Consider the following 27,780-nt stretch of genomic DNA (forward strand, 5'->3'; position numbering starts at 1 on the left):
TGGTGAATTTACAGCTCACAGCAACTTAATATAATACAGACTCTGGCTTTTGTTGGATATCTAATGTTGGCAAAAAATATTGTTGCTATCAACAAACTAGTTAGCATGTATTAGCTAGGTGGGCTAACAACGAAATTGGATTCAACTGACATAATTCGAAGTCAGGTGCAGCCCTGGTGTTAAATAATCTCAAATAATTATAAATAATCTCAAAATTGACTAAATTAACTGCAATTATAAAATTAAGCAGCCATATTGCAAATCTATCTTTACAGTAAATGTCATTCACTGTTTCGATTCCAACATCAAAAGCATGGAAAACTGTTAGAGTAAGGGCAGAGGAGCGGGAAAGAGGTCACCAATTTCTTAATTTGACTTTCATGAGAGCAGACGAGAGAGAGCGAGGGAGACTGATCGAGGATTTGACTTTTAAAGGAGGGAACTGGGAGGAGGTGGAAAATGAGGGAGAGCTAACCGATTCACAACAGCGGGATGAAAAGAGAAAAAGCGGCGTGCGTGTGTGTGTGTGTGTGTGTGTGTGTGTGTGTGTGTGTGTGGGAGAGTGACAATCATAGGGGTGACAACAGGCTATTGAGGTTGGCAGGGCACACGGTGATGCAAGTAATTTGAGGTTAAGAGCTCACAGTTGACAAAACAGTTTATCCGAATGCCAATATATGTAAAGTAGAATGAGCTCTGATATAATGAAAAGGAAGGCTGTGAGCGGCGCTGGCAAACACACAAACACACACACACACACACACACACACACACACACACACACACACACACAAAGAGAGAGAAGGAGATGCAGTAAGCTCCATTTTGCATCAGGAGGGCTTGAAGCACATCATTTTTCCATAACGGCACATCTAAGAGTTTATTATCTGCCTGATATCGTGGCCACCTGCCAAAGTTTAACATCCACCCAAATATGGAGACATCATATTCTCATACCATGCATTGTACGTGGATTATTTTCCAAATGACCACTAAAAGATTCATGTTACTTTTCATAGTAGTAGCTGTCTGTGGAGGTTTTACATTGTACGAGCACCCTGTGGTAGAATGTCGGGTGGTAAAAAGGTTAAAAAGCCAGAGCTGTGGATTCATCCTCTTTGGAGTAAAATATGATTTTGGCTTTCTGCAGGGTAATCCCCGCCTGTCTTGACAATTGCTCAGCAACCTCTTGTGATAGATGGGAAACCACTGATGTCTGCCAGCTTAAGAAACTTTGCCAGTTCCAGAAACTCAGGGTGTGTTTTCCCCCTTAAACACCAAGCTGCTACGCTTGCTTCTGTGTTGTTGCAATTAAAAGATAGGCCTGGCAACAGTTTCCTCATTGCCTTCAAACCCTGTGAAAATTAATCCACAATTAATTGATCCTACTAAAAAGTGTTCCTTTGTACCACAGACTTGCATTGTCCCAAGATGAATACCAACACATCCCTAAGCCACATTGTTGCACTGGTGACATGTTTCTTCAAGTCAATCAAACCCACACCATACTGCTGTCAGAAATAAGAAGAGTATAGCATTAGTTTTAAATGTTTATACAACAGCAAAACATTGTTAGAGTTTGGCGTCTAGTCTCCGGCCTTATCGTTCCCCGCAGATATGTTTCGATATCGGGGAGTGAGCAGCAGTCCTGATGCAGGGCAGCAGCAATATTAACAAGGCAAAGGGAGAGCTGGGGAGATTTTGCAGCTTAAATAGACTGCCAAATTGGGAGGGTGTGTTTTGTAGATGACATATGGGCAGTGACGTATGATGTGTGTGTATGAATCAGTGCAGCTCGAGCTGATTGCCTGAAATAGCTCGCAGGCGTCGGTCCAACTTCAGTTAAAACACTGAAGTTGCAACTGCCTTAGTGTGGTGCTGGCGTCAGTCACATTACTTATCCTCAGTTTTATTGTCCTTACTTTATCCAGACCTCCACAGACAAAGAGGGTGGAGCTGATTGACAGGTCACAGTGGTCACAAGGTAGCCACGCCCTAATGCATACCATACTTTATCATCTATTTTACTCTAAATTGGACCTTAATTGACAAAATAAACATCACGCTGTGTGGAGGAAGAGCTGAAAATAGCAATTGAGACCATGAACTCATCAGGAAAATGTTTACTGAGGTAATAAATCAAGTAGGGTAATTTTCTCATTGTCTTCTATACAATCAGACTAGTGGACCAGTGGAGTCGCCCCCTGCTGGCCATTAGAGAGAATGCAGGTTTAAGGCACTTTTACATTGGCTTCACTTTTTTTAGACAATCTGTGGCTTATGACAATGCCATTTGTTGCCACCGCTCCATCTCCACCCTTACCACCTTATAGCCAATCCCCATTGAAAGCGTTTATGGAAGTGTGTTTGACGTCCGTCCCTCGAGCGTCTCATCTAACAGATATGCTTCCATTTTATTAAATGTACAAGTCCAAACTGATTTTGTGTTCCTGAGACGGCCCCTGCACTTCAAGTCTATTTTTTGGACTTTAATGAAGCTTAATCTGCATAGACAGCTGTTTAAATCATACAAATATCCTGCTCTATATGTATTCTGAACTCATTAACACTATCTACATTGATTTAACAAGGCTCCCAGTCTGTCTGAGAGCATGCCTGTTTCACTAAAAGCAGATTCCCCTCACACACTACGGGGGGGGGGGGGGGGGGGGGGGGGTAAATAAAATCAATTCATCAATACATAAAAAACCCTGTTGATTTCTTTTCCATGGAGCCGAGATGAAAACTTTTTTGGTTTAGTAAATTTCTGCTGTCAGCCTGGTGAAGGCAGGTTAGCACTGTCCACTCAGCTTCTCAGCAATTGCTGACGACAGAAGGCTGTATACGGAAGATGGAGTCTGTGTGGATTGGATGACGGGATGCTTACGCACCGCTCAAATCTCACTTCCGCCTTGCATCCAATGGGGAGTCCTAGTCTAACATGTACAACGTTTTTGGAGTTGTTGATTTCACAAAGATAATAAATGAGAAGTGTCTCTGACTAATTAAACAAAAGTTGAAAATAGTCTCGAATAAATACACTGTTTACTCCTAATTGAGTAATGTTCATTTAAAACTGCATTGCCCAGCTGTAACTATATGTATGTGGGCCGTTTTCAAACAGTCATATCTGAATGTATGGGTTTGAGGCCACATAGAGATGTTGAAAAGTATTGTAAGAACAATAAACACACTGGGTCTCTAATGAAATGTTAGTAAATTTGTGAGTGGATTTGCACATAAGAAACTTCGGTACTAATGCTTGTCAGCAATTAGCATACATCCCTACCTATGAATGGCCAGTGACCACCATATATGGAGGTGCTAATTACTATAGGTACTATAGGTTCACAGGTGCATCCTGTCAACCTGTGAACATGAGCAAACAAAGAAAGTGAAAGAGAGAAAGAGAAAAACTTGTCCAATGCAAGGTGTTATTAGTAATGTGACAGTGACAGGTAAATCAAAGGCCATGTAATGAGGTAACAGGTGCTGTTAACTCCGTGTCCTCTGTTGTGAGAACCATCCAAAAAGTTAAACAAAAATAGCTCTATGTGAAACTTGAGTATACACACACACACAAAAAATCACACCAGCTACAGGAAGCTCCTCCCAGTCACAGCTCTCTGCTGCAGACGAGTGCATTGCTTCCATCATCAGAGAGACCTGTCTGTCAGTTTGCCCTAAGCCTCAGCATTGTTCGTCACTGTTGTCAAATTAAACCACGATTAAAACATCTTAATGCAGGCGGTCTAATGTAGGCAATAAGCCACCGTTAAGGTTAACAACAAGTAAGATAGTCACACTGTTTCCCTCCAACTTGTTTTTTTTTTCACTGCAACCAAGTGACCAATGAAATCTTGCCAACTAATGATCTTTTTGGTCGAATGACCTTTGGTCAACTATTAGGGGGCAGTCCTAAACTCCAGGGTTGCATTATAGTCTTGACGGGCAGAAACCGACACCCACATTGGCATTCAGATTAGGTCTCATAATGCCTCTTGAATCTTCCTTCTGCGTAAACACTGTTGGGGGTCATGCAAGGGCTGGAGCCTATCCCGGCTGCCATTTGGCAAGGTGCGGGGTACACCCTGAACAGGTCGCCAGACTATCACAGGGCTGACACATAAGCCCCTTTTACACTGCCAGATTTTCTGCGAATGTTGGGCCATTTTGTCAGCCAGCTGCGAGCATTTATACACACAGAGCCGGATTGGCGAGTTGATCCAAGGCGCCCAATTTTCCGCCTCGTAGGGTAGTCATATTGGCAGAACCCTTTTAGTTTAAACAGACCGAGGCGGCCTTCCGCAACGGGAGGGGCTGTTGAAGACTTGTGGGAGGAGCTGCTGATGACGCTGCATGTGTGAGCCACTGGGGGTGGATAAACAGGAAACAGCTGATAGCAGGAATTAGCGAGCAGCTAGTAGCAAGAGGGAAATGCAAACCTGACAGACACTGTAAAGATGAGCAACTGAGGAGACAAGGAATTGCGTGCCCTCCTTGCCCTCGCAAATGAAGAGGCCATTAACCGTCAGATGACGTGGACGGTGAAGAACGGGCCGATTTACGAGAGAATCGCCGCCTGACTAGCCGCGGCTTCCCTCCCACGTCACTGTTTACGCCACACGCTGAGCTACACGTTTTGTTACTTGCTCACGCCCACCATTGCCCCGAAAAAGGCACATTCTGTATGAACAAAAGTAGGTAGGTGGCATTTTGCCGCACTCCCCTATTTTGTTTTTATACTGCCAATGCTGAAAAAAGACTGATTGGGCTTTCCTGTAAATTTGCACAATTCCTATCTAAAAAGGGCTATAGAGACAGACAACCATTCACACTCACATTCACACCTACGGACAATTTAGAGTCACCAATTAACCTGCATGTCTTTGGACTGTGGGAGGAAGCCGGAGTACCCAGAGAAAACCCACTCTGACACGAGGAGAACATGCAAACTCCACACAGAACTTACCCTGGGTTCAAACCAGGAACCCTCTTGCTGTGAGGCGACATGCTAACCACTGCACCAGTTTACATACAAATTCACGTTTCATGAATGAGACACATTGTTGGTTTTGAGTCTTTTCATGGGATTTGTTGACATTAACACCACCCTTATTCTATAGGCTACTTTTATCTTTATTAATGTAGTTACAGCAGTGGTAATTTACACAGTATGTAATGGCAGAGACATGAGCTGATTCACATAGCAATGCCTTAATACAGTACTACAGAGTCCATCTGACAACACCACACTGTCCTGCACCAAAGTTTAAGTTGCATCCTGCAAGTAGAATGCACAGTGTCCTTACAGTGGAGCTGGTTTACTGCATCAGCTTGTAGGGCCCTCAATCTGTGGCAGTATGATGGATTCACTGGCCAAATAGCCAATTAGGCACTTTGTAGTCTGACACTCTCACAACGGGACATTTAATAATAGGGGACACAGACGTGTGTGTGTGTGCACGCATATGAAGACAACCCAAGGCCTTTCGAGTGATGCTGATTAATGGGCCCGTAGAAGGCGACTACACCCCAATCTTCTCTTCTCCTTTTTCTATTTCTTTCTTTCCTTGTCTTCCTCTCTGTCTGTAGTTCACACACCTTCTCTCTCTTTCTCTCTTCTTCCTGCTCGTGCGAAATATAATGGAGTGTCAAGCAGAAAAATGTCCAAACTACTTTTAGCCATTTTCAGACGTAAAGACCTTTGGGGCACAAAGATAATACACTAATTGTCAAGGTCTAGAGAGCAATTGACTAAGTATATGTGTGCATGTCTGTGAGTGTGTATGTGTCAAGAGTCCTTTCTAGAAGTGTGTATGAACACACAGTACAATTGTTAAGGTAATAAGAGCTCCCTGAACACCTCTCACATCTCTCTTCCTTCCTCTTTCTCTCGAAATTCCTCCCACTTGTTCTCTCCCTTCATATTGTGTGCGAGGGAGTGTGTGAGAGAAGGTCAGAGTATTCAAATCAGCATTTTCTCTCCTCAGAGGGACCTTAAACTTTACCTTTTGCTTTAATTGACATGTGGGGGAGGGGGGTCAGCGAGGAGGAGGAGAGGAGACAAACTTCTTTTAATGCTAGACTAATGGATGGATGATGAGGGGGAGAAGAGAAAAAGGAGCTGAAAGAGGAAATTGTTGAAAGCCAGAGGAGAAGAGAAGGATGAAAGAGGGGAGGGCAGGAGGGGGGGGGACTCCATCCAATGTCTTCATTTGACTTTCATGTGAGGGTAACTGAAGATTTGACTTTTAAAAAAGGAGAGACGAGGAGAACACAAACAGAGAGAGATGGAGAGAGTGACTCTGATGACCTGTGATCAATTAGGTAAGTGAGAAAGTCAGGAAGGGCACGCAATCCATCTTTGCGAAATGGCTCATGCAGCAGAGTAAATAAGATTTTTTCACCACTTTGTACAGTTACAGGCTGATTCAGACCACATCCACACTGAGCCACAGTTTATGTGTGAAAACAACATGCATTGACAGTCGTGTTTTCAGATCGTTCAAGCACTCCATCTGCATCGAAATGCCAAAACAATCAAGAAACTACAAATCTCTGCTTGTTTTTTTGGTTTGAAAATAACACTTGCTACAAAGTTTTTGCACTCGAGAGAGTCGGATCGTAAACTACCAGGATCTAAACATGAATGCATAAAGTGAGTGCATGTAAAGATGAGACAGTGAGGACATTTTCCCACCCGTGACAACAATGACGCTAAATATCTGTAGAGCACTTTGATCTTTAACGTCAATTTTTTAGATCGTCCCATTCCTTTTTACAAAACTTAGCAGCAACAGTTGGTGTTGCTGTGGGCTCTTCTCCCCTGGGGTCCGCCCTCTGCCCGAGGATGACCACATCTTCCTCTATCATAATTTTGGCTTTTTTTGGTTGCTTAGTATTATACGAATTAAGCTCCATTTCCACAGAGCAGTTCAGTTCAGTACGCCTTTTTCCCATTTGCACTGTGAAAAGTTGTGGATGGTACCAATGGAGCTGTTTCGTACCGTCCCCATTTTTGGTCCCCCCTCTGTTGGGGTACCTAGCACACAGATCTGGTACTAAAAGGTGGAGCTATGAACACTGCAGTCTGTTGATTGGTCAGTAGAGGACGGTCACTCTGCTCAGGGCTGAGTTGTGGCTGAAGCTTGAAGCTCATGTAACCACTGTTCATACCATGGAGAGTTTTAACTTCAAAATGAAAGGATGTTCTGCACCGTTCTGCAACGTTCTAAAAACCTGCTGGTTCACACCAATGCAACTAGATGAGATGGTGTATCATCTCTATGCAACAACTCTCTGTACTTCCTCTCTGATTTCCAGCTTTTGGCTGAATATAATTTGTAGCTTCTTAAAGCATGAATGAGGATAGTGATAGTAGTGTAGTATCTGTAGTAGGGATGAAGCGGCGAAAAACATAAAATGACCACCAGATGGACTGTATTCGTAATAAATACACTACAATGATATAAATAATCAGTGCCAATTAATCAGTCAATGAGAACGTGTGTGGCCTGCACATGTTCTGTCCGAAACTGGCCCGGCTCGTCCCTTTAACTGTAATTATGAGCCTGAGGCCGGTTTACACCAGACATTATTTTTAAGGATACGAACATGGACATTGAAGGCTGACTCTGGTCTTTCTTTCCATGGCAAGCCTTCGTCATGTGCCTCTTAAGTGTCAAGGTCCCCGTCTTTTTGCTGTCATATACCAGCATCGTGCTGCACTTGGTACACTCGACGAAGCCAACACCCCTGTGTGTTAAGTAGTTGGTTCCATAGCCTAGGTCTATTATGAGGAGCCCGACCTGTCTGAGCCCGAGGATAGTGGCCGGAAATTACAGCCTGGCTCAGGCAAAGAATCTAAGCTCTAGTGTGGGGGGCATAAACACATACAGTGAGCAGCAGCAGCAGTGACCCACCATCCAACACCGGCACATCATGAGAACAGCAACAGAGGGCTCAGTGGGGACAGAGGACCTGCTGCAGCAAGCGAACCAGCCATCTGCGGTCATGACTGAACCATCGAACTTCACTACAAGCTGATTGGCTGTAGAAACAGGTGACGAGCTTTGTGTTCTAAAACCAGCCGGCGGCGATTTGACCAGCTGAGTTGCAGATGACACCATCAGGTCACACTGCTGCAACTTTTCTCTGCAACGTTCTAAAACTGTTTTGTCTCGTTGTGAATCTTTTGTCTGAAGTGAGCTTTACATCTGTAATTTGCTGCAGCGTGCAAGCTGAGAATTTAAGTCACTGGGGAGTGAGCAAAAACAAGATTTTAGTAGGTGTATCAGTGCTCAGTTAAAATGTGTAAATCTGAGGATAATTGTTTAGTCCTACTTGGTACGTGGATGACTAATGACTGTTTTTTTGTAAGTGCACACTTTCATGCTACAAGGTCTGCTCTATTACATGTGACTGTCGCAGTTTTAAACAAAAAGTTGAAGGCCAGATGAGCCTCACTCATCACCAAAGAATTTTTTTACTCAGGTAGTAATTTGTTACATTATTTTTCATTTTTTAAACAGCTTACTCTACTCAGGGTTTCAATTCATCATTACAAATAGATTTTGGCTTGTCATTTTAATGGTGATGGTTATTATGATTACTATTAGCGCTGAATGAGACGTTTTTCCAGAAAATTGCCTGTGATATCCCTCTTTCCACACAACACCACAGCTGTTGTTTGTGGCTTTTCACTGTGAAGGATTTAGTTTCCCTCCTGGCAGCCACTCAGTTTAATTCCACTGGGAATGTGAAACAACTCAAGTAAAGACAACCAGTTAATATCTGTGCGGTGCAGCTCAGTCTCTTACCCCATCTGGGTGTCCGTCTGAAGCTGTGACCACCAGGGTATAATAATCCAGAGACTCCCTGTCCAGAGGCTTGTCCAGGACCAAATACCCTGAACTGGAGAAAGAGCACACAGAGTCCTGTTAACACTTTAGGCATGGGCTTAAAAATGGATCACAACAGACAAATAAAAAACACAGGACTTAGAACAGCAAACACAGCAGAACTGGGTACTGTGGTGTAGCATGTGTTGGTTTTCATACCCATGAAGTTTCAGTTCATAAGTCGCTGTTTGCAAACCATCATTCTCACGCTGATCCTGACAGCTATTTGTGACTACTTTCTATGCTAACTCTGGGAAACATTTGGATAACTGTCTTGTTTTCTTAAAATGTTTATCCCTCTTTAAATACACCACTTTGGAGAAAACTTTTCAGACAGCTGCGAGCACTGATAACCACTGCGTGAAAGCTTTTACACCCAGAAGTGTATTTCTGCTGTGATTATGGGCACTTTGCTGATGCAGATGACGCCTCATACCTACCACCTCACCCACAATGATATGAGGGAACGCCCTCCAAGGTGTTGTTGCTATAATGGCTCAGACAGTGATGTGTCATAAAAACCCCACTATTCTTAGGTAACAGTCTTTTCATCAAAATAAGGAGTGTGTGTGCTAAATACTTAAAAACTTCCGTAAGATCTTTGAATCTGAACACTGATTAATTACTTATTAAAAAGAGACTTTATTATATTTTACTAGCCAATGGTGATTACAGAAAAGGTCTCACAACATCAACATATGAGTTTATTGGTGCATATGTAATACTGATATGTACTGGGAGACCTGAAGTGTATGCAATACCAAAGATTCCAGAGGGTGAGAGGCAGGGTACACCCTGGACAGGTCACCAGACTATCACAGGGCTGACACATAGAGACAGACAACCATTCACACTCACATTCACACCTACGGACAATTTAGAGTCACCAATTAACCTGCATGTCTTTGGACTGTGGGAGGAAGCCGGAGTACCCAAAGAAAACCCACGCTGACATAGGAAGAACATGCAAACTCTACACAGAAGGGCTCCCCCACCTCGTTAAACTTTTTCCCTACTTCGTGACTACTGTCGATCTCCAGAAAAGGAACAGAAACACCAAACCGAGAAACCTCACTAAGTGGCCTTGGAACTTTGGTATGTCGAAAGGGCCACTATACATATCATCTTTAAATACACCTTTATTTTTGAATATCTCCGTCACCATCAAACAGCACAAGACAGATAAAAGCAAGCAGCCAAGAGAAAGACGATGAGGATGTTTACTCCCCTTTTCGGTGTAAATCAGCAGTGTGGGAATATTTTGGCTTTCTGGCAAAGGACGGGTCAACAGACAAAGCACATGCCATACGTACACAATGCTGGTAAAGATTAAATAACCAGGAAACACAATGAACCTGGCCAGGCATCTAACTTCACTAACTTGTCTCAAGTACAGTGTTAAACACTGAAGCATAATGCACGTTCTATTTTTATTTTTTATTTTAATGTACATTTTCATTTCTGGCGGCACAGTGGTGTGGTGGTTAGCACTGTCGCCTCACAGCAAGAGGGTTGGTAGTTCAATCCCAGGAGGGAGCCCTTCTGTGCGGAGTTTGCAAGTTCTCCCCGTGTCAGCGTGGGTTTTCTCTGGGTACTCCAGCTTCCTCCCACAGTCCAAAGACATGCAGGTTAATTGGTGACTCTAAATTGTCCATAGGTGTGAACGTGAGTGTGAATAGCTGTCTGTCTCTATGTGTCAGCCCTGTGATAGTCTGGTGACCTGTCCAGGGTGTACCCTGCCTCTCGCCCAGTGTCAGCCGGGATAGGCTCCAGCACCCCCCTCCCCCCGACTCTCAAGAGGATAAGTGGTTACGAAAATGGATGAATGGATTTTCATTTCTATTTCATTTTATTTTATTGCTTTATATTCACATACTTATATTTCATAGTTGTTTTCTCACTTCTTTACATTGGAGCAACTGTAACAAATCGCAACTTTTCCCTCGGGGATCAATAAAGTACTTTTGACTCTTATTCAAATTGTTGCTTTTGCTACAGCAACATAGCTGCTTTGTGATGTCAGCAAATAAAGTGTCACAGTCCAAAGAAGAGTAATATGATGAAACTTGTGATTTACACCCCAAGTGATTATATAACTGATAAACAAAAACAAATAGAAGGGGAAGAAACAGTAAGCAGCTCCTTGAGTCATGTTTTTATAAAGCACAAAGTGGGAAATATTAGTATGGTTCACTGGTCATATAATCTCAACTTACTCATTGAGCACAATTCAGCAATCAAAAATGTCCAAACAGAGGCAAAGAGATAAAAGTCAGATTTAAGGGCAAATGATTAACGCATAAGTTAGAGTCTGCTCTGGAAGATCAACAGTGTCAGTGCAGACTGTCTGAGACTTCTGACCAATCAAAACCAGCAGAAGCCTTTGATGTCGGCCGTGATTGATTACACTTTTTATTTTCCAAGAGAAGATTTACATAATGATTGAAGTGTTTTTAATTTAAGCTACTTTCATGAATTAGAAACCATCTAAAATGCACATTTTCTCCACATACTGACAGTGTGTGTGTGTGTGTGTGTGTGTGTGTGTGTGTGTGTGCTTGAAAGTGTGTGTGCATGTCTGCGATTATGTATGGGTGTGTGTGGGGATGTTAAGTGGTCTACAGAGGGAAAGATGTGAAGCTGTTTTTTTTTTTTATTTCTAACAAAGTAAAAAAAAACGTTTCATGTGTTTTTAGGGATGATTCATAAAAAGCAAAGTCTGAGTGAGCACATGTACTGTACACACACACACGTCTTATTTCTTAAATTTACACCACACATTTTGACACATTTTCTTCACATGCCCACTGCTCTCAAATCAAACATCTGCTGCGACATGTGTGGAAGACCTACGATAAATCCAAATGTTCAGGATGAACCCAGGAGAATTCAAATTTATTTATAAAGGAAGCTGATAAACCTCCTCAAAGCTCATCACTGGCATCCCATGCTGATGCTGGCCCCTTTTATTTCTGTCTTAAACTAATCCGAATCTCTTGGCCGTTAATGTGTGTTCCTTCGGTGGCAGCCACCTTGCGAAATAGGCAAATATCAGAACGGTTCGGGTGCTCTCCAGATGCGCTTCGGTGAGTATTTAACTGAGCCAAATTCTGCACAAAGGCACTGAAAAATCACTCCATCCTGTGCCAATATGAAGCGGCACGGCATGTTGCACTTGTGCGGTGGAAAAGGAACAACTTGGCTTGTCCTCGTAGTGCCATAATGCACAAAACACAGCTGAGGCACCCCAACATTTTGGCACATGTTGGAAGATTTCACAGTGTCCGACAGAACAGATACTCCTAGAATGCAGAAATTAAAGCTCTTTAATTCATTTTAATCTTTGCTGTTATGAATGACTGTGCAGGGGACTCCTTCACTTAGTCCTCTCCTTTCATTTTAAATCCGTTTTTGTCTGTCACTCTTGTTCATCGCTCCCTTCGCAGCTCTTTCTAACACTCTGTCGATCTTCTACTCTCTCCCTGCCCTGCCCTCTTATCTCTCTTTCTCCTCCTCTCCCTCCTTTCTTTCCCATCTTTATAATTCTGCCTCTCCTCCTGCAGTCTTTCAACCTACTCTCTTTTGTTTCTCTCTCGTCTCCTCCCTCTAGAAATGTAGATAGGATCTTTCCCCAGCATAAGAAATGCATTTTTAATGAGCAATAAATGAATAAATACAACAAAAGCCCTCAGAGTCTGTGTGTGTGTGTGTGTGTGTGTGTGTGTGTGGGGGGGGGTATGTGGGAGAAAGTATGGGGGTGTTTATGTGAAGCCCTCGGCAGAGCCCGAGCCCTGAATGATATAATTAAGGCTGCTTCCAACCAACACACCCACACACACACAGACGATAACTGCATACTGCCATGTTGTACAGTATGGACAAACTCAGATGGGACATATACACATCAAGATACTCAAATAAGAAAAAGGGTGCTGCTTTAGCTACTGAAAATATTAACTTCAACAAGCTCCACAGTTTTGATCCAAAATGATAAAATACTATTTGTGTGTGTGTGTGTGTGAGAGTGTGTGTGTTGTTGAATATGTGATATGTGTCTACTTACTTCTGCTGTAGCGCAAAATGTCCATGGGGGTCTCCGCTGTGGATTTTGTAGGTGATGGGGTCCCTCTCCCGATCCACTGCCTTAAGAAGTAAACACAGACATACAGTACTCTTATTTAAAACATTAAATTCTACCCCTAAACAGAGCAGTAATTTCCAGCTAAGCTGGAGTTACAGTTGCCAGGGAGTACGTGTAAAGAATGTGGAGTAACTCCATTAGAAGAACAGTTACAATTTGATCTATTAAAGATATTTAAGATTTGAAAAAAAATAAAAAATCCTCAGATTGAGTCAGCTGTAACCCCTAAACACTATGGTTACAATAAATCAAACACTTTGCCAACTTTCAACGACCTCTGTATCATAACAATTTGGACAGTATGTGCAAATCAACTTTGATAACCTTCCCTCCATCTTACCAGCTCCCTGATCTCCGCACTCACCTCCCAACTCAAAGAAATACACCATCTAGCGGATATTTACTGGCTCTAGGGCTGTTGCTTGAACTACAGATTGTACTTCTACATTTTCGTATGCCCGCCACCACTGACACAAAGAGTATAGAAGCAGATCCTACGGTGAATGTGCCAGGAAAGGTAGTATCGGCACGGTCAGTACCTGGAGCTCGCATAAATGGAGCCTGGGTTTGTTGAAGGTTGCAGTGCTGTTTGGGCTGAGAAAGCCATGTGTAAGTAAGGTAAAGGAGGTTGTTGGGTTGGTGCGGGGAGCAGTGAGAGCTGGCATTAGGGGAGTGTGTCTGGGACACCAGAGATCACTGTCTAGCCTCCTGGAGGTGTCGTGGGACCAACTAGATGAAACACTGGTGAAAGGAGGTTCCCACCTGATGACCCCAAAGTCGTATTAGTTATCACTGCTCACTGGTCTGTATAGTTAAGCCTTGCCATAATAGCTTATCATAGGGCTTAGGAGGTTATTCACTGAGCGCTGATCCTTTATCTAGAGCACAAATTTCTTGTGTTTATTTGAACAACCAGCTTTGTATCATAACAATTTGGACAGTATGTGCAAATCAACTATGATAACCTTCCCCCCGATCTTACCAGCTCCCTGATCTCCGTGCTCACCTCCCAACTCAGGAGCATACATCATCTAGCGGATATTTACTGGCTCTAGGGCTGTTGCATGAACTACAGACTGTACTTCTACATTTTTGTATGCCCACCACCACGGACACAAGAGTATAGAAGCAGATCCTATGGTGAATTTGCTAGGAAAGGTAGTATCAGCACTGTCTCTACCTGGAGCTCACATGTACGGAGCCTGGGTTTGTATAGAAGTAGTAGAAGAGTATAGAAGTAGATCCTAAGAGAGGCTCACCCCTCTCCTTCTCTCAAACTCAGATCACACTCAGATCAAACAGTAAAACTAGGTAGCGCTGATCAAACAAACCAATATTCTGTTACTGTTTAACTGTAATTTGAGATTATTTGTTACCACCCAGCTAGGATTTTGGTTCCTGTGGAAAAACGGCCAAGCTTACACCACCCACCAGTGGGAGTGTTTACTGTTACGGTACGTGGCAGTGCATTCTTGTAGTTGTAGGTTTTCTACCTCTTGAGCACAGCTCCTTTTCTCTGTTTTCACCACCTACAAAAGCATATGCGTCTTTCTCCTGCATAGACAGCCCAGTTTTATGAAAATACCACTTTTCCAGCAGTGAAATACTTCTTCAACAGTGTGTGAAAACTTGCGATACATTGAGAAGCTGAAACTGTCAGCTAATGTAATGACTGACCAACTCAAGTAGTGAGCTAAAACTTATCAACTGATGGCTGAAATAGTTGGCTACTGTAAAAGTGATGGATAAACGACTGTTACAGCTAAAAGAAATGACAAAAGTGATTGAAACAGTTTGCAAAACGTAATGGATAAATGTCTGAAACATCCCATTTCTGCTGCTCCAAATGTGAAAAGAATAGCCTGGGAACCAGACAAATCTGCAAGCTCATGTTTTATTTGCTCGGGCAGATGTGTCTGGTCCCCCTTTGGTTCAGACAGATTTCAGACCAGTCACAACTATTTATCTAATGTGGGACATGTTTCAGATGATAAATGCCAAATACTTGTTGATGCCATTGTTGCCTTGTGCACCCTCATGCCAGGAACAACGGCGAGCAGAAACCTAGCTTAGTAAAGAGGAGCGCTACTGAGGGATCTTCAAGAACAACCAAAATGGCTGCAACTGATGTAGAACTCTCTGTTGAAGTACTATTTTCACATTTCCAACAGCAAAACAGGAATACTCGTTTACAGACATACTGATGCGACATTGTCACAGCTCATTTCTGCACACGTTAGTCTGTTGACATTTCTCTGTAGCTCAGATATACATCAGGTTTTGTTGCTCTAATTGGTTGTAGGTCTAAGGCTGGGTATTGTTTAAAAAAAAAAATACAATACCACTACCCTTAAAATGATACTGTTTTGAATAGAAAACATAATTTGAAGCCTCTCTTTTTTTCTAATCCATTCTAATTAATACCCATCATGTGAATGAAAGCTTTCAGTAATGTAAAATGCCACCAGACGCCAGAAATGTGTAGTATAGCCATACTTCCGAATGTTTTGGTGTCATTTCAGTTTGAGTTGTCATTTGAGTTCACTGTACTCCAATGGCCTCCACAGTCACCAGATCTCAATCCAATAGAGCACCACTGGGATGTGGTGGAACAGGAGATTCACATCATGGATGTGCAGTCGACAAATGTGAAGCAACTGTGTGATGCTATCATGTCAATATGGCCAAAAATCTCTGAGGAATGTTTCCAGCACCTTATTGAGTCTATGACACCAAGAATTAGGGCAGTTCCAACCCAGTACTAGCAAGGTGTACCTGATAAAGTGGCCTGTGAGTGTATAAGACGTGGGTGTGTGTGTGTATGTGAGTGTACCTGCAGATTAAGCAGTGTAGCTCCAGTCCTCATTGCTTCACTGATCTCCAGGTTGTATTGTTGCCGGGGGAAACGTGGAGGGCTCTGGTTGTTTGGAGGCAAAACTTCGATATAGACCGTAGTAATGGATGACCTAAAGAGAGAGAGAATAAGACGAAGGAATGGGTTAAGGCGTATAGGACAGGCAGAGAGATTACAAAGACAGATAGAGAAACGGCCTGTAAGAGGGAGGCAGATAAAAGAGGAATAGCAGCAGAGAAATGTTGGAGAGGGATGAGAGGAGAACAGGAGGAAGAGAAGCGCTGGAGGGCAGCACAAGAGGATAGTGGGTAAAAAAGCAGTGTCAGGGAGGGTGAATGGTCTATTATTTAACTTAAGAGTGTTTGTTTCTTTGCACTTCATGCTATGTTTAACTAATCGATAATAGCGTGGAGTCAACAACAGTTTGAGTGGCAAAGAGAGTAGACAGTGCTCTGCTGCTGGGCTTTCACAAACGTCCTTTTGCAAGGCTTAACGTTTCTATTGTGCGCTTTGACAAACTTATCCTGCCGTTTCAATAATTCATTCATGTAGAGGCTGGTGCTGTTTCACCCAGAGAAAACATTTATCTTTCTTTTCATTCATTTAAATAAAAGTATGTCTGTATAGAGTAACACTGTCTTGTTAGGGCATCTTGTTAGGGCAGCATTATTCCCTCAGAATCTCAGCTGTTACTTTAAGATGAGCCGAGCACGAGAACACATAACCTTTTCTATCCTATAAGAATTAGTAATATTGAGGGGTTTTGCACATGTCCAGAAACAGAGCTGCAATGTTTGGTGAATTAATTGATTTGTTGTCAATTGTTAAATTAATCACTAACTAATCTGATAATCAATTAATCAGTTTAAGTTTAAAATAACAATATGGCTGATGGCTGATGGACAATGGACGATAGCCAAAACCAGTGTTTTTTTTTGTTGCTGTAGTGTTTTTTGTTTTTATCTATTCACCATATTGTGCCAGGTAAACAATGAAATCTCCATTATTAAAAAAATAACTGCCACCGACTGCTAACAGCTAACGTTAGCTAGCTTTCCTCCTGCCTGTTTCAAGCAGAATTTGTTGTTCACAATTTAGCATGGGGAAATAATATTGTGCATCCTCTGACATACTGAAAGTGAGTTTACAGTGTCCTTAATCTTGAAGGTGTCCCAAGGAGGATCTTCGTTCAACCCAAACACGTTTTCTTTTGTCGCTGTTAAGCCCCTTTCAGACCAAAGACTCATGATAAGACGAGTTGAAACAGTCAACTTCTTGCAATGCGCCGTTCAGCAACCTTCTAAAAACCTGCTGGTTCACACCAATGCAACTTGATGAGATGGTGTATCACCTCTATGCAACAACTTCCTGTACTTCCACTCTGATTCCCAGCTTTTCAGGCTTATTTTGTGGCTGAATATAATTTGTAGCTTCTTAAAATATGAATGAGGATAGTGATAGTGAGATACTGGCTACAGTTACATTTTTATCAAACAGTAAAAAACCGACACCAGCACACTGTGAGGACGGAAACAGAGGGCTCAGCGGGGACCGAGCACCTGCCGCAGCAAGCAAACACGCCATCTACAGTCATTGTGACTTGACCAACGGATTTCACTACAAGCTGATTGGCTGTTGAAACAGATGACATGCTTTACGTTCTAAAACCAGCCACCAGCGATTTGACCAGCTGAGTTGCAGGTGACACCATCAGCCGGCTTGAGTCGAGCTCAGACCGGCCAGTTCACACCACTGCAACTTTTCTCCACAACAATCTAAAACTATTTTGTCTTGTCCCGAATCATTGGTCTGAACTGAGCTTAACGTTAACCAGCATCCCTCCTGCGAATTTTAGGCAGGATCTGTTGTTCACACTGTAGCATTATCGGGGAAACAACATGGTGCTTCCTCTGACATATCGATAGTGAGTTTACAGCGTCCTTCATCCTGAAGGTGTCCCTGGGAGGATCTCTGTTTGTCCCAGACACGCTTTCTATTTGCGCCGTTGGTCTTAAGCCCTGCTCTTTAGCTCGTGCAAAACTGATATGACACAACAGAAAAAACGTCAGTCACTGCCATCTGTAAATGTCATCTCATTTGCTAATAGGTTCATGGCAGTCAACAAAGTGAATACTGGGTGATACCGATGTTGGGCAGAATAATCAGTAATTTTTTTTAAAGAAAAAAAGCAAAATTGTCTGATTCCAGTTTTTTAAATGTAATTATTTTCTGCTTTCTTTCCTCTACCATAACAGTAAACTGAATATCTTTGGGTTGTGGACAAAACAAGATATTTGAGGACGATATCCTGGATCCCGTTGCATAAAACCACAGCGCAATCATTAATTGTAAAGAGGCTGAAAGAATGCAGCTTTGGAAAGTTGAGTAATCCAACCTCAGATGGTCACAATCATAAATTGACTTCTAAGTGGGATATCAGCTGCTCATCATTAAGTGTGTCCATCGGGCTCTCCTGGTCATTAACACTCTTCACGGGATGCTTTAATTTTTCTCATTAATCTCCATAAACTGAACCATGTTGCGATTAAGATGGAGTCAGAGACTTTGTTCTTTGTCCTTACTTTTATCACTAAGGTTCTTAAGAAAGAACCTAAGTTCTTTAGGGAACTTTAAGCATTTCCTTAAGAATAAGACCACGTTAAGGAGAAAACCTTAAATCGTTAAGCAAATATTTTACCTGAAACCTTAAGGAGAAAACTTAAGCATGTTTTGACCAAACAACTAATCAAATAATCAAGCAAATAATCAACAGATTAATAAGCAATTAAAATAATTGTTGGTTATAGCCCTATCCAGAACTACATTCCATTCAGTACTTAGTAGAGTGATTATGCAGATGACTATTGAGTACAGCTATTGTGCAAGGTGAATTAAACCAACTGTGGATGAAAAGTGGATTCAGAAATTCCTTAACAGGTCAGGAAACTTGATTAAAATGACGGAAATAAAGAAATAAAGATTTTCATAAAATAAGTGGGGAAAGGATTAAAAGTAAATTAAGGCAAAGAAGAAAAGGGAATTACATTGATTTTCTAATTTACAAGGCCATGACACCAAGAGAAAATGTATTTGTAGCAATATCTGACAGTAGATTGCTTCACTTTGTAAAATTAAGTCTTAATTACACAGTGTTTATTTCCCCTCTGATAAATATCTCTAGCTGTTCAATAAGCTGGATTCACTGACATTTTTTAATCAACATAACACTTAGTCCAAAAACAGCCTGTCACCGTAATGATCTACGAATGACAGAGCTGTTCATTTCCAGCCGGTAAACAGCTTGTGTCCTTGTGTCAGTTTTTCTTCCTGAAAATATTTGATCACCTGGTTTACAGTTGTCATGTTCACAGAACTACAGTTTTCAGCCCCTCTGGCAAATTGACTGCCTTACATAATTGAGAGATAAGAACATACTAACTGCAAATTGAACTAAGACCCGACTGGAAACAGAACTGACATCTGCTATACCAATTATCTTAGACAATTCAGTCATGTATTTTGATCCTGGACACCACCTTCCCACAGGAACGAGATTCAAGGGAGCTGGGACTCTCAATAATGACTTCAAAATAAAACGCTCCACTGGCAGGGAACAGGACTTTGTGGAGATGATGGCACAGGATACTTTGTGAGAGCAATTTCTCTGGGTTATATATTACACCACTCCAAATTTGCATTGATAAAAGCAAAGAGAACAAAAAATGCTATAAATTAATTGAGCAGATGTACCCTGAGACCGATTAATATTCATCTCATAGCTAACGAAAAATATCTCGCACCTCTTCCGAAGAGGTCAAGCACAAAACTCCTAATACATTTTATTTGATATTCACATTATTATATCAAACCCACCTTAAAGTACAACCGAACCTTTTTACCTTTAGGTAGCTTCAAAGTTAGAAAGATAATGAAGCTGAACACTGTATCAGTGTGGAACACATACCATATATACTTTATCAGCTTGTTAAACACTGTCAGCTGAGCTATATGTTTAGATTGAGTTCAATTTTCACGGCACTGTGTTGCGAATATTCTAGACTAATTGAAGACCATTATGCATTTTCCAAGTATCTTAGAAAACTTTGGGATCACCCCTTGAATTTAAAGGTCCAGTGTGAAGGATTTAGTGGCCTCTAGTGGTGAGGTTGCAGAACTGAAAACACTCCCAGGTGCCAAACATGTAGGATGCAAAACAACGAATGGCCCTATCTAGTGGCCATTCTGGGCTACTGTAGAACAACATGATGGACTCTGTAGACCTGAGGCCTGTACTACGAAGCAGGATTTGAAGTTAGCGAGGTAACTTCAGGGTTTTCAGTACTACGAAGCTGGTTCTCTTTTTACCGGGATAAATCACCGTGGTAACTTATGCTGAACAACTTCACAGTATCGGATCTGACCAATGGGATCACTGAAGAAAAAATATCCATGGACAAAAGTCTGGAGTCTCAGGTAAAAAACAAGTAGCCTATATATTGTTAGAGGTCAGTAGAATAATTTAATTGTTCCAGTGCTCTATTTCCACTGGTTTTAAAACAGAGCTTCTGACAAACACAGAGAATGCTTCTTTTACACTCTGATTCCATCACTGCAGCTCAAAATAACATGAGACACCTACGTGATGAGAACTGGGATAAAACAGATAATATTTTATTAATAACTTCATCCATTTTAAGATTACAGTTTGGCGTTTACGTCCCACGCCAATGACATTTTACTGCAATTGTTAGTTTCAGGTGATCAGTGACTCCTGCCCTATCCAATAAAGTGATGCTGGCCCACATGAAAATAACAGTGGCTGAGAGAACATCATTTGGATGAAAATGTCACATTAGGCAGGAGGAATGTCTCGTAACTTGATAGAAAAATTCCAGTCTTAGGTTTTGTCAAATTGGTCACTACTAACACTTCTCAGGCTGTGTCTATGTGTATACAGATAGTTCTAAAAACACATATTGTCCTCAAGGTATTGCTCTCTTCCACACACAAACAGAATTATAGGTCAATAAAACAGAGACTTTTCAAAACGCCTCCTAAAGTGCAGATTTTGGACATGCCCATTGTTGCTTTGTGTAATGAGCACCCTGCAGAAACAATAACAACAATGGCCGACTACCGGCTTTTACCTTTTGTTTCCACTGCTTGGTCTAATGACTACTTCACATTTAAACTTAGCATTGCTGCACCACTTCTCAGACGACCAGATGCATCTGCTGAGCCCAGTGTTATTTAGTCCACCTCAGCAACCACCGTTTCAAGTCCACCAGAAAGGACAGTTTTGGATCAGGCTCAGTCGAACCAGCAGATGGTGGGACAATTTCGAGAGTGGGACTGTTGTCGATGAGGTGTGCAAGGAAACCTTTCACATGTCCAGGGCATGACTTGAATCTTTGAGTCGGCTCTTTTGTTGAATTTTGTTATATTGAAAAGGCATCAGTGGTGCAGGGTGTCTACAGATATAACTAAGGTAATTCTAATACTTTTTAAAGACCTTTTTAATACAACCAAAAAATGATAACAACTGGTTGAGTTTAAGTTTGATGTGTTTAATGTAATAAGGAAACAAAATCTCATCGCTGTCATAAATACTATATATTATTGCAATTTTTCGGTCTGTCCAATGATTGTAAACCGTCATTGGGTCCGTCAGGCTGGAGAAATTTATGCAGTACTGTGACCGAAAAAATTTAAGACCCATGGAATCTAAAATTTAGACAATTTAAGATTTTTTAAGGCCTTAAAAATAAGAAAATTTAAGACATCTTAAGACATTTTAAGGACATGTAGACACCCTGTGGTGATGTGATCTCTAGTAGGTGTTTTGAAAAAGGTAGGCTGTAAACTTTAAAATCTTTTTGCAATGCATGTATTTACATTTTAGTGTGGACAGAGATATTTTGTAACAACTGTCGAGTGGACAGTTTTTAAAACAGAAAGAGATTTGGTTTTAAAAAATGTCTGTATACATGTAAACAGAGCCTTAATTACCAGGTTGGAAGAAGCCCAGTGACTCCCAGTTTCCCAGTGTTACCCCCACATGACATGAGTGATGTTTGGCTTTACTCACCCTGATTTTCTGGGTAGGAAACCACAGGGATTTAGTTTGTGTTCCTACTTGGCGAGAGTGCTGAGTTTCAGCGGGGAGAGAAGGGAGAGATTAACTCCACTCAAACTGGATCATCGACTGAAAAGCCAAAGAACCTCGGGTCTAAACAATAGCCCACAAAATCTGTTTACGTTTACAACAATAAATAAATAAAGTACAGATAAAGGCTGGAAAAATGTAAGCCGCCAGAGAGAGTGAAAGCCAGTGTTTTATTAAAACAATTCAGATGGCATTATTGATGAAAACCGATTGAGGGGCTGGAGATTTTTCAGTCGTGGTTGCTACTGTAGCTGGGGCCTCTCTTTCTTCCATTATTTTCCATCCTAAATCTCTGTCTACCAACCGAGGCATTTCCTTCTTTTTAAAATCTCCCTTTTTCATATGCACTATCCATTTCAAGGCCATGCTTATGGGTTTCTACTTGTGCCATGCACACAATCACAAACCCACGCATGTGTACATACAAACACTAACTTGCACATCAAATGCTCAATAAATTAAGTGAATGGTTGGCAAGCAGCAGCCTAATGTTTCTGCTGTTAATCAAACAACTGACACAGTAACTGTAATGGTCTCTCAACAGTAGTTAAAGTGGCACTTTTACTACTAAGTCTAATGTTACTACTACTGCTATTAATCTGTTAGCATACATTCTGCATTACAGTTTTAGAAGTACATGTAATGACATATTTGGGGCTACAACTTCAGGACTGTGTTGACTTGAAGCTTGTAGTTTACTTAGTAACACCTTCCAGCCATGGGGTTTTTTTATGTGTAAGAGGACAACTGAAATTAAGTAATTACATAACAGTAACAAATCGAGCCAGTTTGCTGTCTCTACCTTTAATGGCCAGACTGGTGTGGTACTCGTTAAGCTTGACATAGCCAGAGGAGGCGAAATCAGCCACAACCAATAGAGGAGAAGTGTGTCGTATTTACATGTTTTTTCACTGAGACATGGCTGTTTTTCTTGCTGGAATAGTGCCATAAAAAGTTTAGTAAGGTTTAGTAAGGAACACTTTAGTCAAAAAGTCGAAGAAGTTAAAGAAAACGTAACTTCCATTTGCAGTATTATATTTGGTGGTATGGCTCTGTTCTAGGGCCTCTCTGCCTTTCCTCAGGCCTATGCAGAAAGCCTGTTCCACACGCCTGCATGGAAAGCCTTAAGGCAGGGAGAGCACACCTCTCCGCCCCTCTGAGTGCCTCATGGAAAGCCTACAGCGGAGATGGCAAACCTCTCTGCCCTTCCACGGGCCTATGTGTAAAGCCTTAAGGCAGAGAGAGCAAACCTCCCTGCCCTTCCTTGCGCTTACATAGAAAGCCTGCAGCAGAGAGAGCAAAGCAAAGACCGCCCAGGAACAGAACAGAACAGCATCAATGACAAACAGAAATGACACTAATAAGTGAGACACAGCATGAAAAGGAGGAGCTGGGTGGAGGAAGGTTGCAAAGCAGCTTGCAGAGGAAGCAGCAACGGTAGGCAGGCCAGAGCAGTTTAAATAGGGTGCCCTGGATGAGATTCGCCAAGTGGTTGCATAGAAAGGAATCATATGATCTATCAGCTGACTCCCTTCCATCAATCAGCTGCTCCATCAGTTGATTGGGCTGTTTGAGCTTAGCTGATGTAGCTGGGATGTGAGCTGAGATTGACATCATGTCCTGTCTGAACTTAAGCTATACTCAATTTGTTTCTTACCAAGACATTCTTGCATTTCCTGCAGGGATAGTGACATGAGAAGGGGCTGCTTTCGACCAAGACATTGCTGCAACCAAGTGTTTTTTGTCCCTAAATGTAACCATGTTAACCACAGCATTATTGAAATGTAAGGAAACTTAAAGTTTCAACATATTATTTTATAACGTACAAATGTAACGGATCAGTGGTTTGCAGAGACGTGCAATGCTAACATTTATTCTAGCGACTGAGTTCTTGTACCACCTCTATATTTTACTATATGCCTCATACGGTGCAGTGCAAAATGACTTCTTTATCTTGATCTCTTTCTAGCTATTTATCCTATCACATCTCTTCTCTCTGGCGGTGCCCTCTTTTCACTCATACCCTACAGTTTGATGAAAGTATAAATGAGACCCCCGAGCATAAGCTGTTTTCAGTATTCTGGGGTGCATCTATCTAGGCCATGCAAAAGCACTTCTAATCTGAATGAAACATGTATCTCAAGGGTTCTTCAACAGTCCCAGCCGCCTAACATGGAGATGTAATACTCACAGGCTGAGATCCAAAGTCATTAAAAAATGCTGTCAGTCATGTCTTGTTGGTGCCCACCAGGAAGAGGACACACAGCTCATTTTGGGCCCTGACCCATAGTTTTAACAAATCAGGTAGCAGAGATGGATATTGATTTGTTATGTGGGTTATGTTTTCAGCTGAGATAAACAGAGGGTCTGGGGAAATTTGGGGACAATCTGTGAGCCGATCACTGGAACCACCTCAATCTGCAGTGGTTCACATTCTGTATTGATTTGGCAGCTACATAGCTGGAGCCATATACGAGACGGCAGGCAATTACTAGGTTTTTATGACTGACAAACATTGTTAGGGAGAGCAATCCATTGCAGTTGTGACAACTAAGCCATTATGTTTTATCATTTTAATACAGATATAAGTGAGCCATGATAATCAGGTTTGTTCTACTCTTAAGGTGCTATGTGTTTTGTGAAACTGGGTGGATTTATTAGACACAGTGAAGTGATTCAGTTTGGATAAATCTGAGGACGGCCCACAAGTCAACTGTTGGAGCAAATTTAATTTGTGTTGTTTCATAAAGTTTTTGGGCTTCCAAGTGTCCAAGATACTGAGCAGATTCAGAGACTTAATTATCAGTTTTAATTAGAGACGTCCTGGTGTTGATCTAAAGGATTGGGTTTAAGCCTGATTCTGTCTTAACTGTTTTGTCCTCGTCAGCCTGCTGGTGTTGCTCCCCTCTTACACAGCCAGGCTCTACATTGCGAGAAGGCTGCATATATGAGTGAAAATTAGAGTGTGTGAATGTGAAAAATCATTTGGGCACACCGGTGAGTGACTCTAAGGTCAGACATTGAGGTTGCCAAAGTGCAAGGATACTTGAAAAACCCGATTGCGACATCCCTACTTCTCATAACTATTGACAATTTACAACTATCGCTGACTTTGCCATGATTGAGCAACTGTGGCTGACCCCCTGATTTTTGATTTTGAGGTGAATTGTCCCTTTAAATTTACCATATTTAGCAAATTCACCCAACATGATTCACTGACTGACCCATTAGCTGTAGTCTCTGTGGTGTGTTGAAGTACAGCATTTACCAGGAGTCATGAAGTGTTAGAAGAGGACTCCGGCCATTTTACACATCAAAGTCTGTTTACAGGTGTCGGGGAGTATTACACCATATGTGAAAAGTGTTGTATAAACCCTTTTTGTGGCTGCAGAGGTCTGATAAACTGTCGCAAGTGATGTCACTGAAGTTTGAAAATGAACAAAGTCTGGTGGTGTGGAGTTAGACAGAGGTGAGCTCATGGACCTCTGTAGCTCTCTCTTCATCTCTGCTTACAGTACATCTTACTGGGATAACATACCTGAATCTCCAACTGACCAGCTGGTGGTTGAGTTGTATTATGGTCAAGGAATAAGATTGCATAGCATAAAAAAAACAATTTAGGCAAGGACACTTTTAGCCGATAAAACCACCAACCATCTCAGACAGTACTCATTTTGTTGACGAAAACTTTTTTCCATGTCAAAAACGAGACAATGACGAGCTAAAGACAGATCTTGACAATATAAACTAAGACGAAATCTATGCTTCATTCTGTTGACGAGACAAGACGTGACGAAAATGTTAGTGGTGGACTATCAGACATTGAAAGCCAAGAACGGCTGAGCTTGTTATTAACTTCAAATGCCGAATGAGTGACAGGCTGGCAAACTCCAGTAAATAGTCTGCACCAGGATGTTTCACTAATCAGCAAAAACACTCACAGCGGAGCAGCGTCAGCCATTGGTATAAGTTGTAAACTGTAATTCAGCAGTAGACAATCAGCCATGTGTGTCTGACTGTGGATGATGGAGCTGCTGAATGGATTTGCGGAGTTTGTTAGTTGCAGCGGTGGCTGTTAGCAGCTCTGCCTTTAGTCACTGAATGGCAGCAGAGCAAGCAGCCACTTGCCGCCAGACTTCACAGCTCTGCCTTTAGTCACTGAATGGCAGCGGAGCAAGCAGCCACTGGCCGCCAGACTCCACTCAGTCCGGATTGTCTCAAGAAGGTTTATGGGCTGATGCTGCTTAACAGGCAGGTAGGAGGCTCAGTTATCTGTGATTACTGTGCTGCATTTTAACAATCTGAACCCAGATCAGATTTCTCTGACACAGATAAAAGTTTAGTTTTAATCACCAACTCTGTGAGACATGAGTTTGAACCCCCAGACTAACCTGTTGCAGTTTAAGAAAGAATTTGGGCTTTAATTACGTTTTTTGTATGCTTTTTAACAGTGAGATCAATAAGTCAGAGTTTACAATTAACCTAGTTGTCTCAGATTAGTTACTTGTGGTGTCAAAGTTTTTGAGACGATGAATAGAGAACTGTTGAGCTTTTTAAATGATGATCAGTAAGTGTGTGCTCGCAAATCAGCCCTTGAACCTCTCAAACACTGCTGAAGACATGACAGTTTGTAGGTGTTCAGAAATTAATTGTATTTGTAGAAACATTTCTCTAAATAAATTTTTTATACAACCTGTCACCGTAATTCTAATTTCTGATACTTGAATTAGCCTAATTGGATTGGTTTAAAGATGATTAAACAAAACAAAATGACTAAATGGACATGAATTTTCACAGAATAAAGGTTTTGAGTTTTAGTCAACTAAAATAGCTGTCAAAATAAACACTGATCTCAGAGTAGGGCTGTTTAATTATGGCAAAAATCCTGATCATGATCATTTCGGACAATATGAAATCACAATTACTCATTGACTTTGGAAAGACCACGCATTTATTGAACTTTAAAAAAAAGACTTGTCTTTTTAATAGTGGATTTTTTCTTGAGCTTAATATATAATATATAAATATAAAAACGGTGCTAGAGGAGCAGCATGCATGGGAATTAATTACAAAATAAGGAATACATTACTTAATTTGTTGCTAATCACTTTTTGAAAGCAAAGTTGCTAAGAGGGTCTTAAGAACGAGAAGCTCCAAGTCTGCAACCCTGAGCACGCCTCTGTAAGGAAAGGGTGCGCTCGATTTACGACACAAGACAAAACGAGAACATCACTGCAAAACAGTATTAGGCACAATAATCATTTCATCGCTATCACTTTGTTTTCATAATCGCTGGCAGCCAAAATCTTAACCGCAAATATGGTAAATGGTAAATGGACTGTGTTTTTCTGGTCTTCTGACCACTCAAAGCACTTTTACACTACATGTCACTAGGGTTGGGAATCTCTCTGTGATAGACAGAGGTTTACACGGGTACGATACGATTCAAAAACGATATATTTTTAATACAGAACAATTCGATACGATTCAGTATAGTGTAGGAACGATACGATTCGATACAGTGAAGGAAAGATACGATTCGATACGGTTTGATACGATTCTATGGTTAACATTTGTTGATGTAGACATTAATCATATATTATAAAATAAAGAAGCCAATTCTATAAAAGTGACATTCTTACAGTATTTTCAAATTTGTAAAAGACCACATCCCCAAGCATTGTTGCTGTATGGCACTGGCAAAAATAAAATAAAA

The 27,780-nt window shown here is 41.5% G+C and overlaps 1 protein-coding gene across 1 annotated transcript in view; it reads right to left on the minus strand.

Annotated features, from left to right (window-relative positions):
- The window catches only part of LOC126400092 (protocadherin-15-like), a 356,244-nt gene that overhangs the window by 158,880 nt on the left and 169,584 nt on the right, over positions 1-27,780 (minus strand). Inside the window, exons 17-19 of the mRNA XM_050060553.1 lie at positions 15,878-16,010; positions 12,967-13,046; positions 8,823-8,916 (exon numbers count right to left, since the gene is read on the minus strand). Coding sequence (XP_049916510.1) covers positions 8,823-8,916; positions 12,967-13,046; positions 15,878-16,010 — 307 coding nt within the window. The remainder of the gene's footprint in view (positions 1-8,822; positions 8,917-12,966; positions 13,047-15,877; positions 16,011-27,780) is intronic.

Source organism: Epinephelus moara, chromosome 13, assembly GCF_006386435.1.
Source record: "Epinephelus moara isolate mb chromosome 13, YSFRI_EMoa_1.0, whole genome shotgun sequence".
Lineage (NCBI taxonomy): Eukaryota > Metazoa > Chordata > Actinopteri > Perciformes > Serranidae > Epinephelus > Epinephelus moara.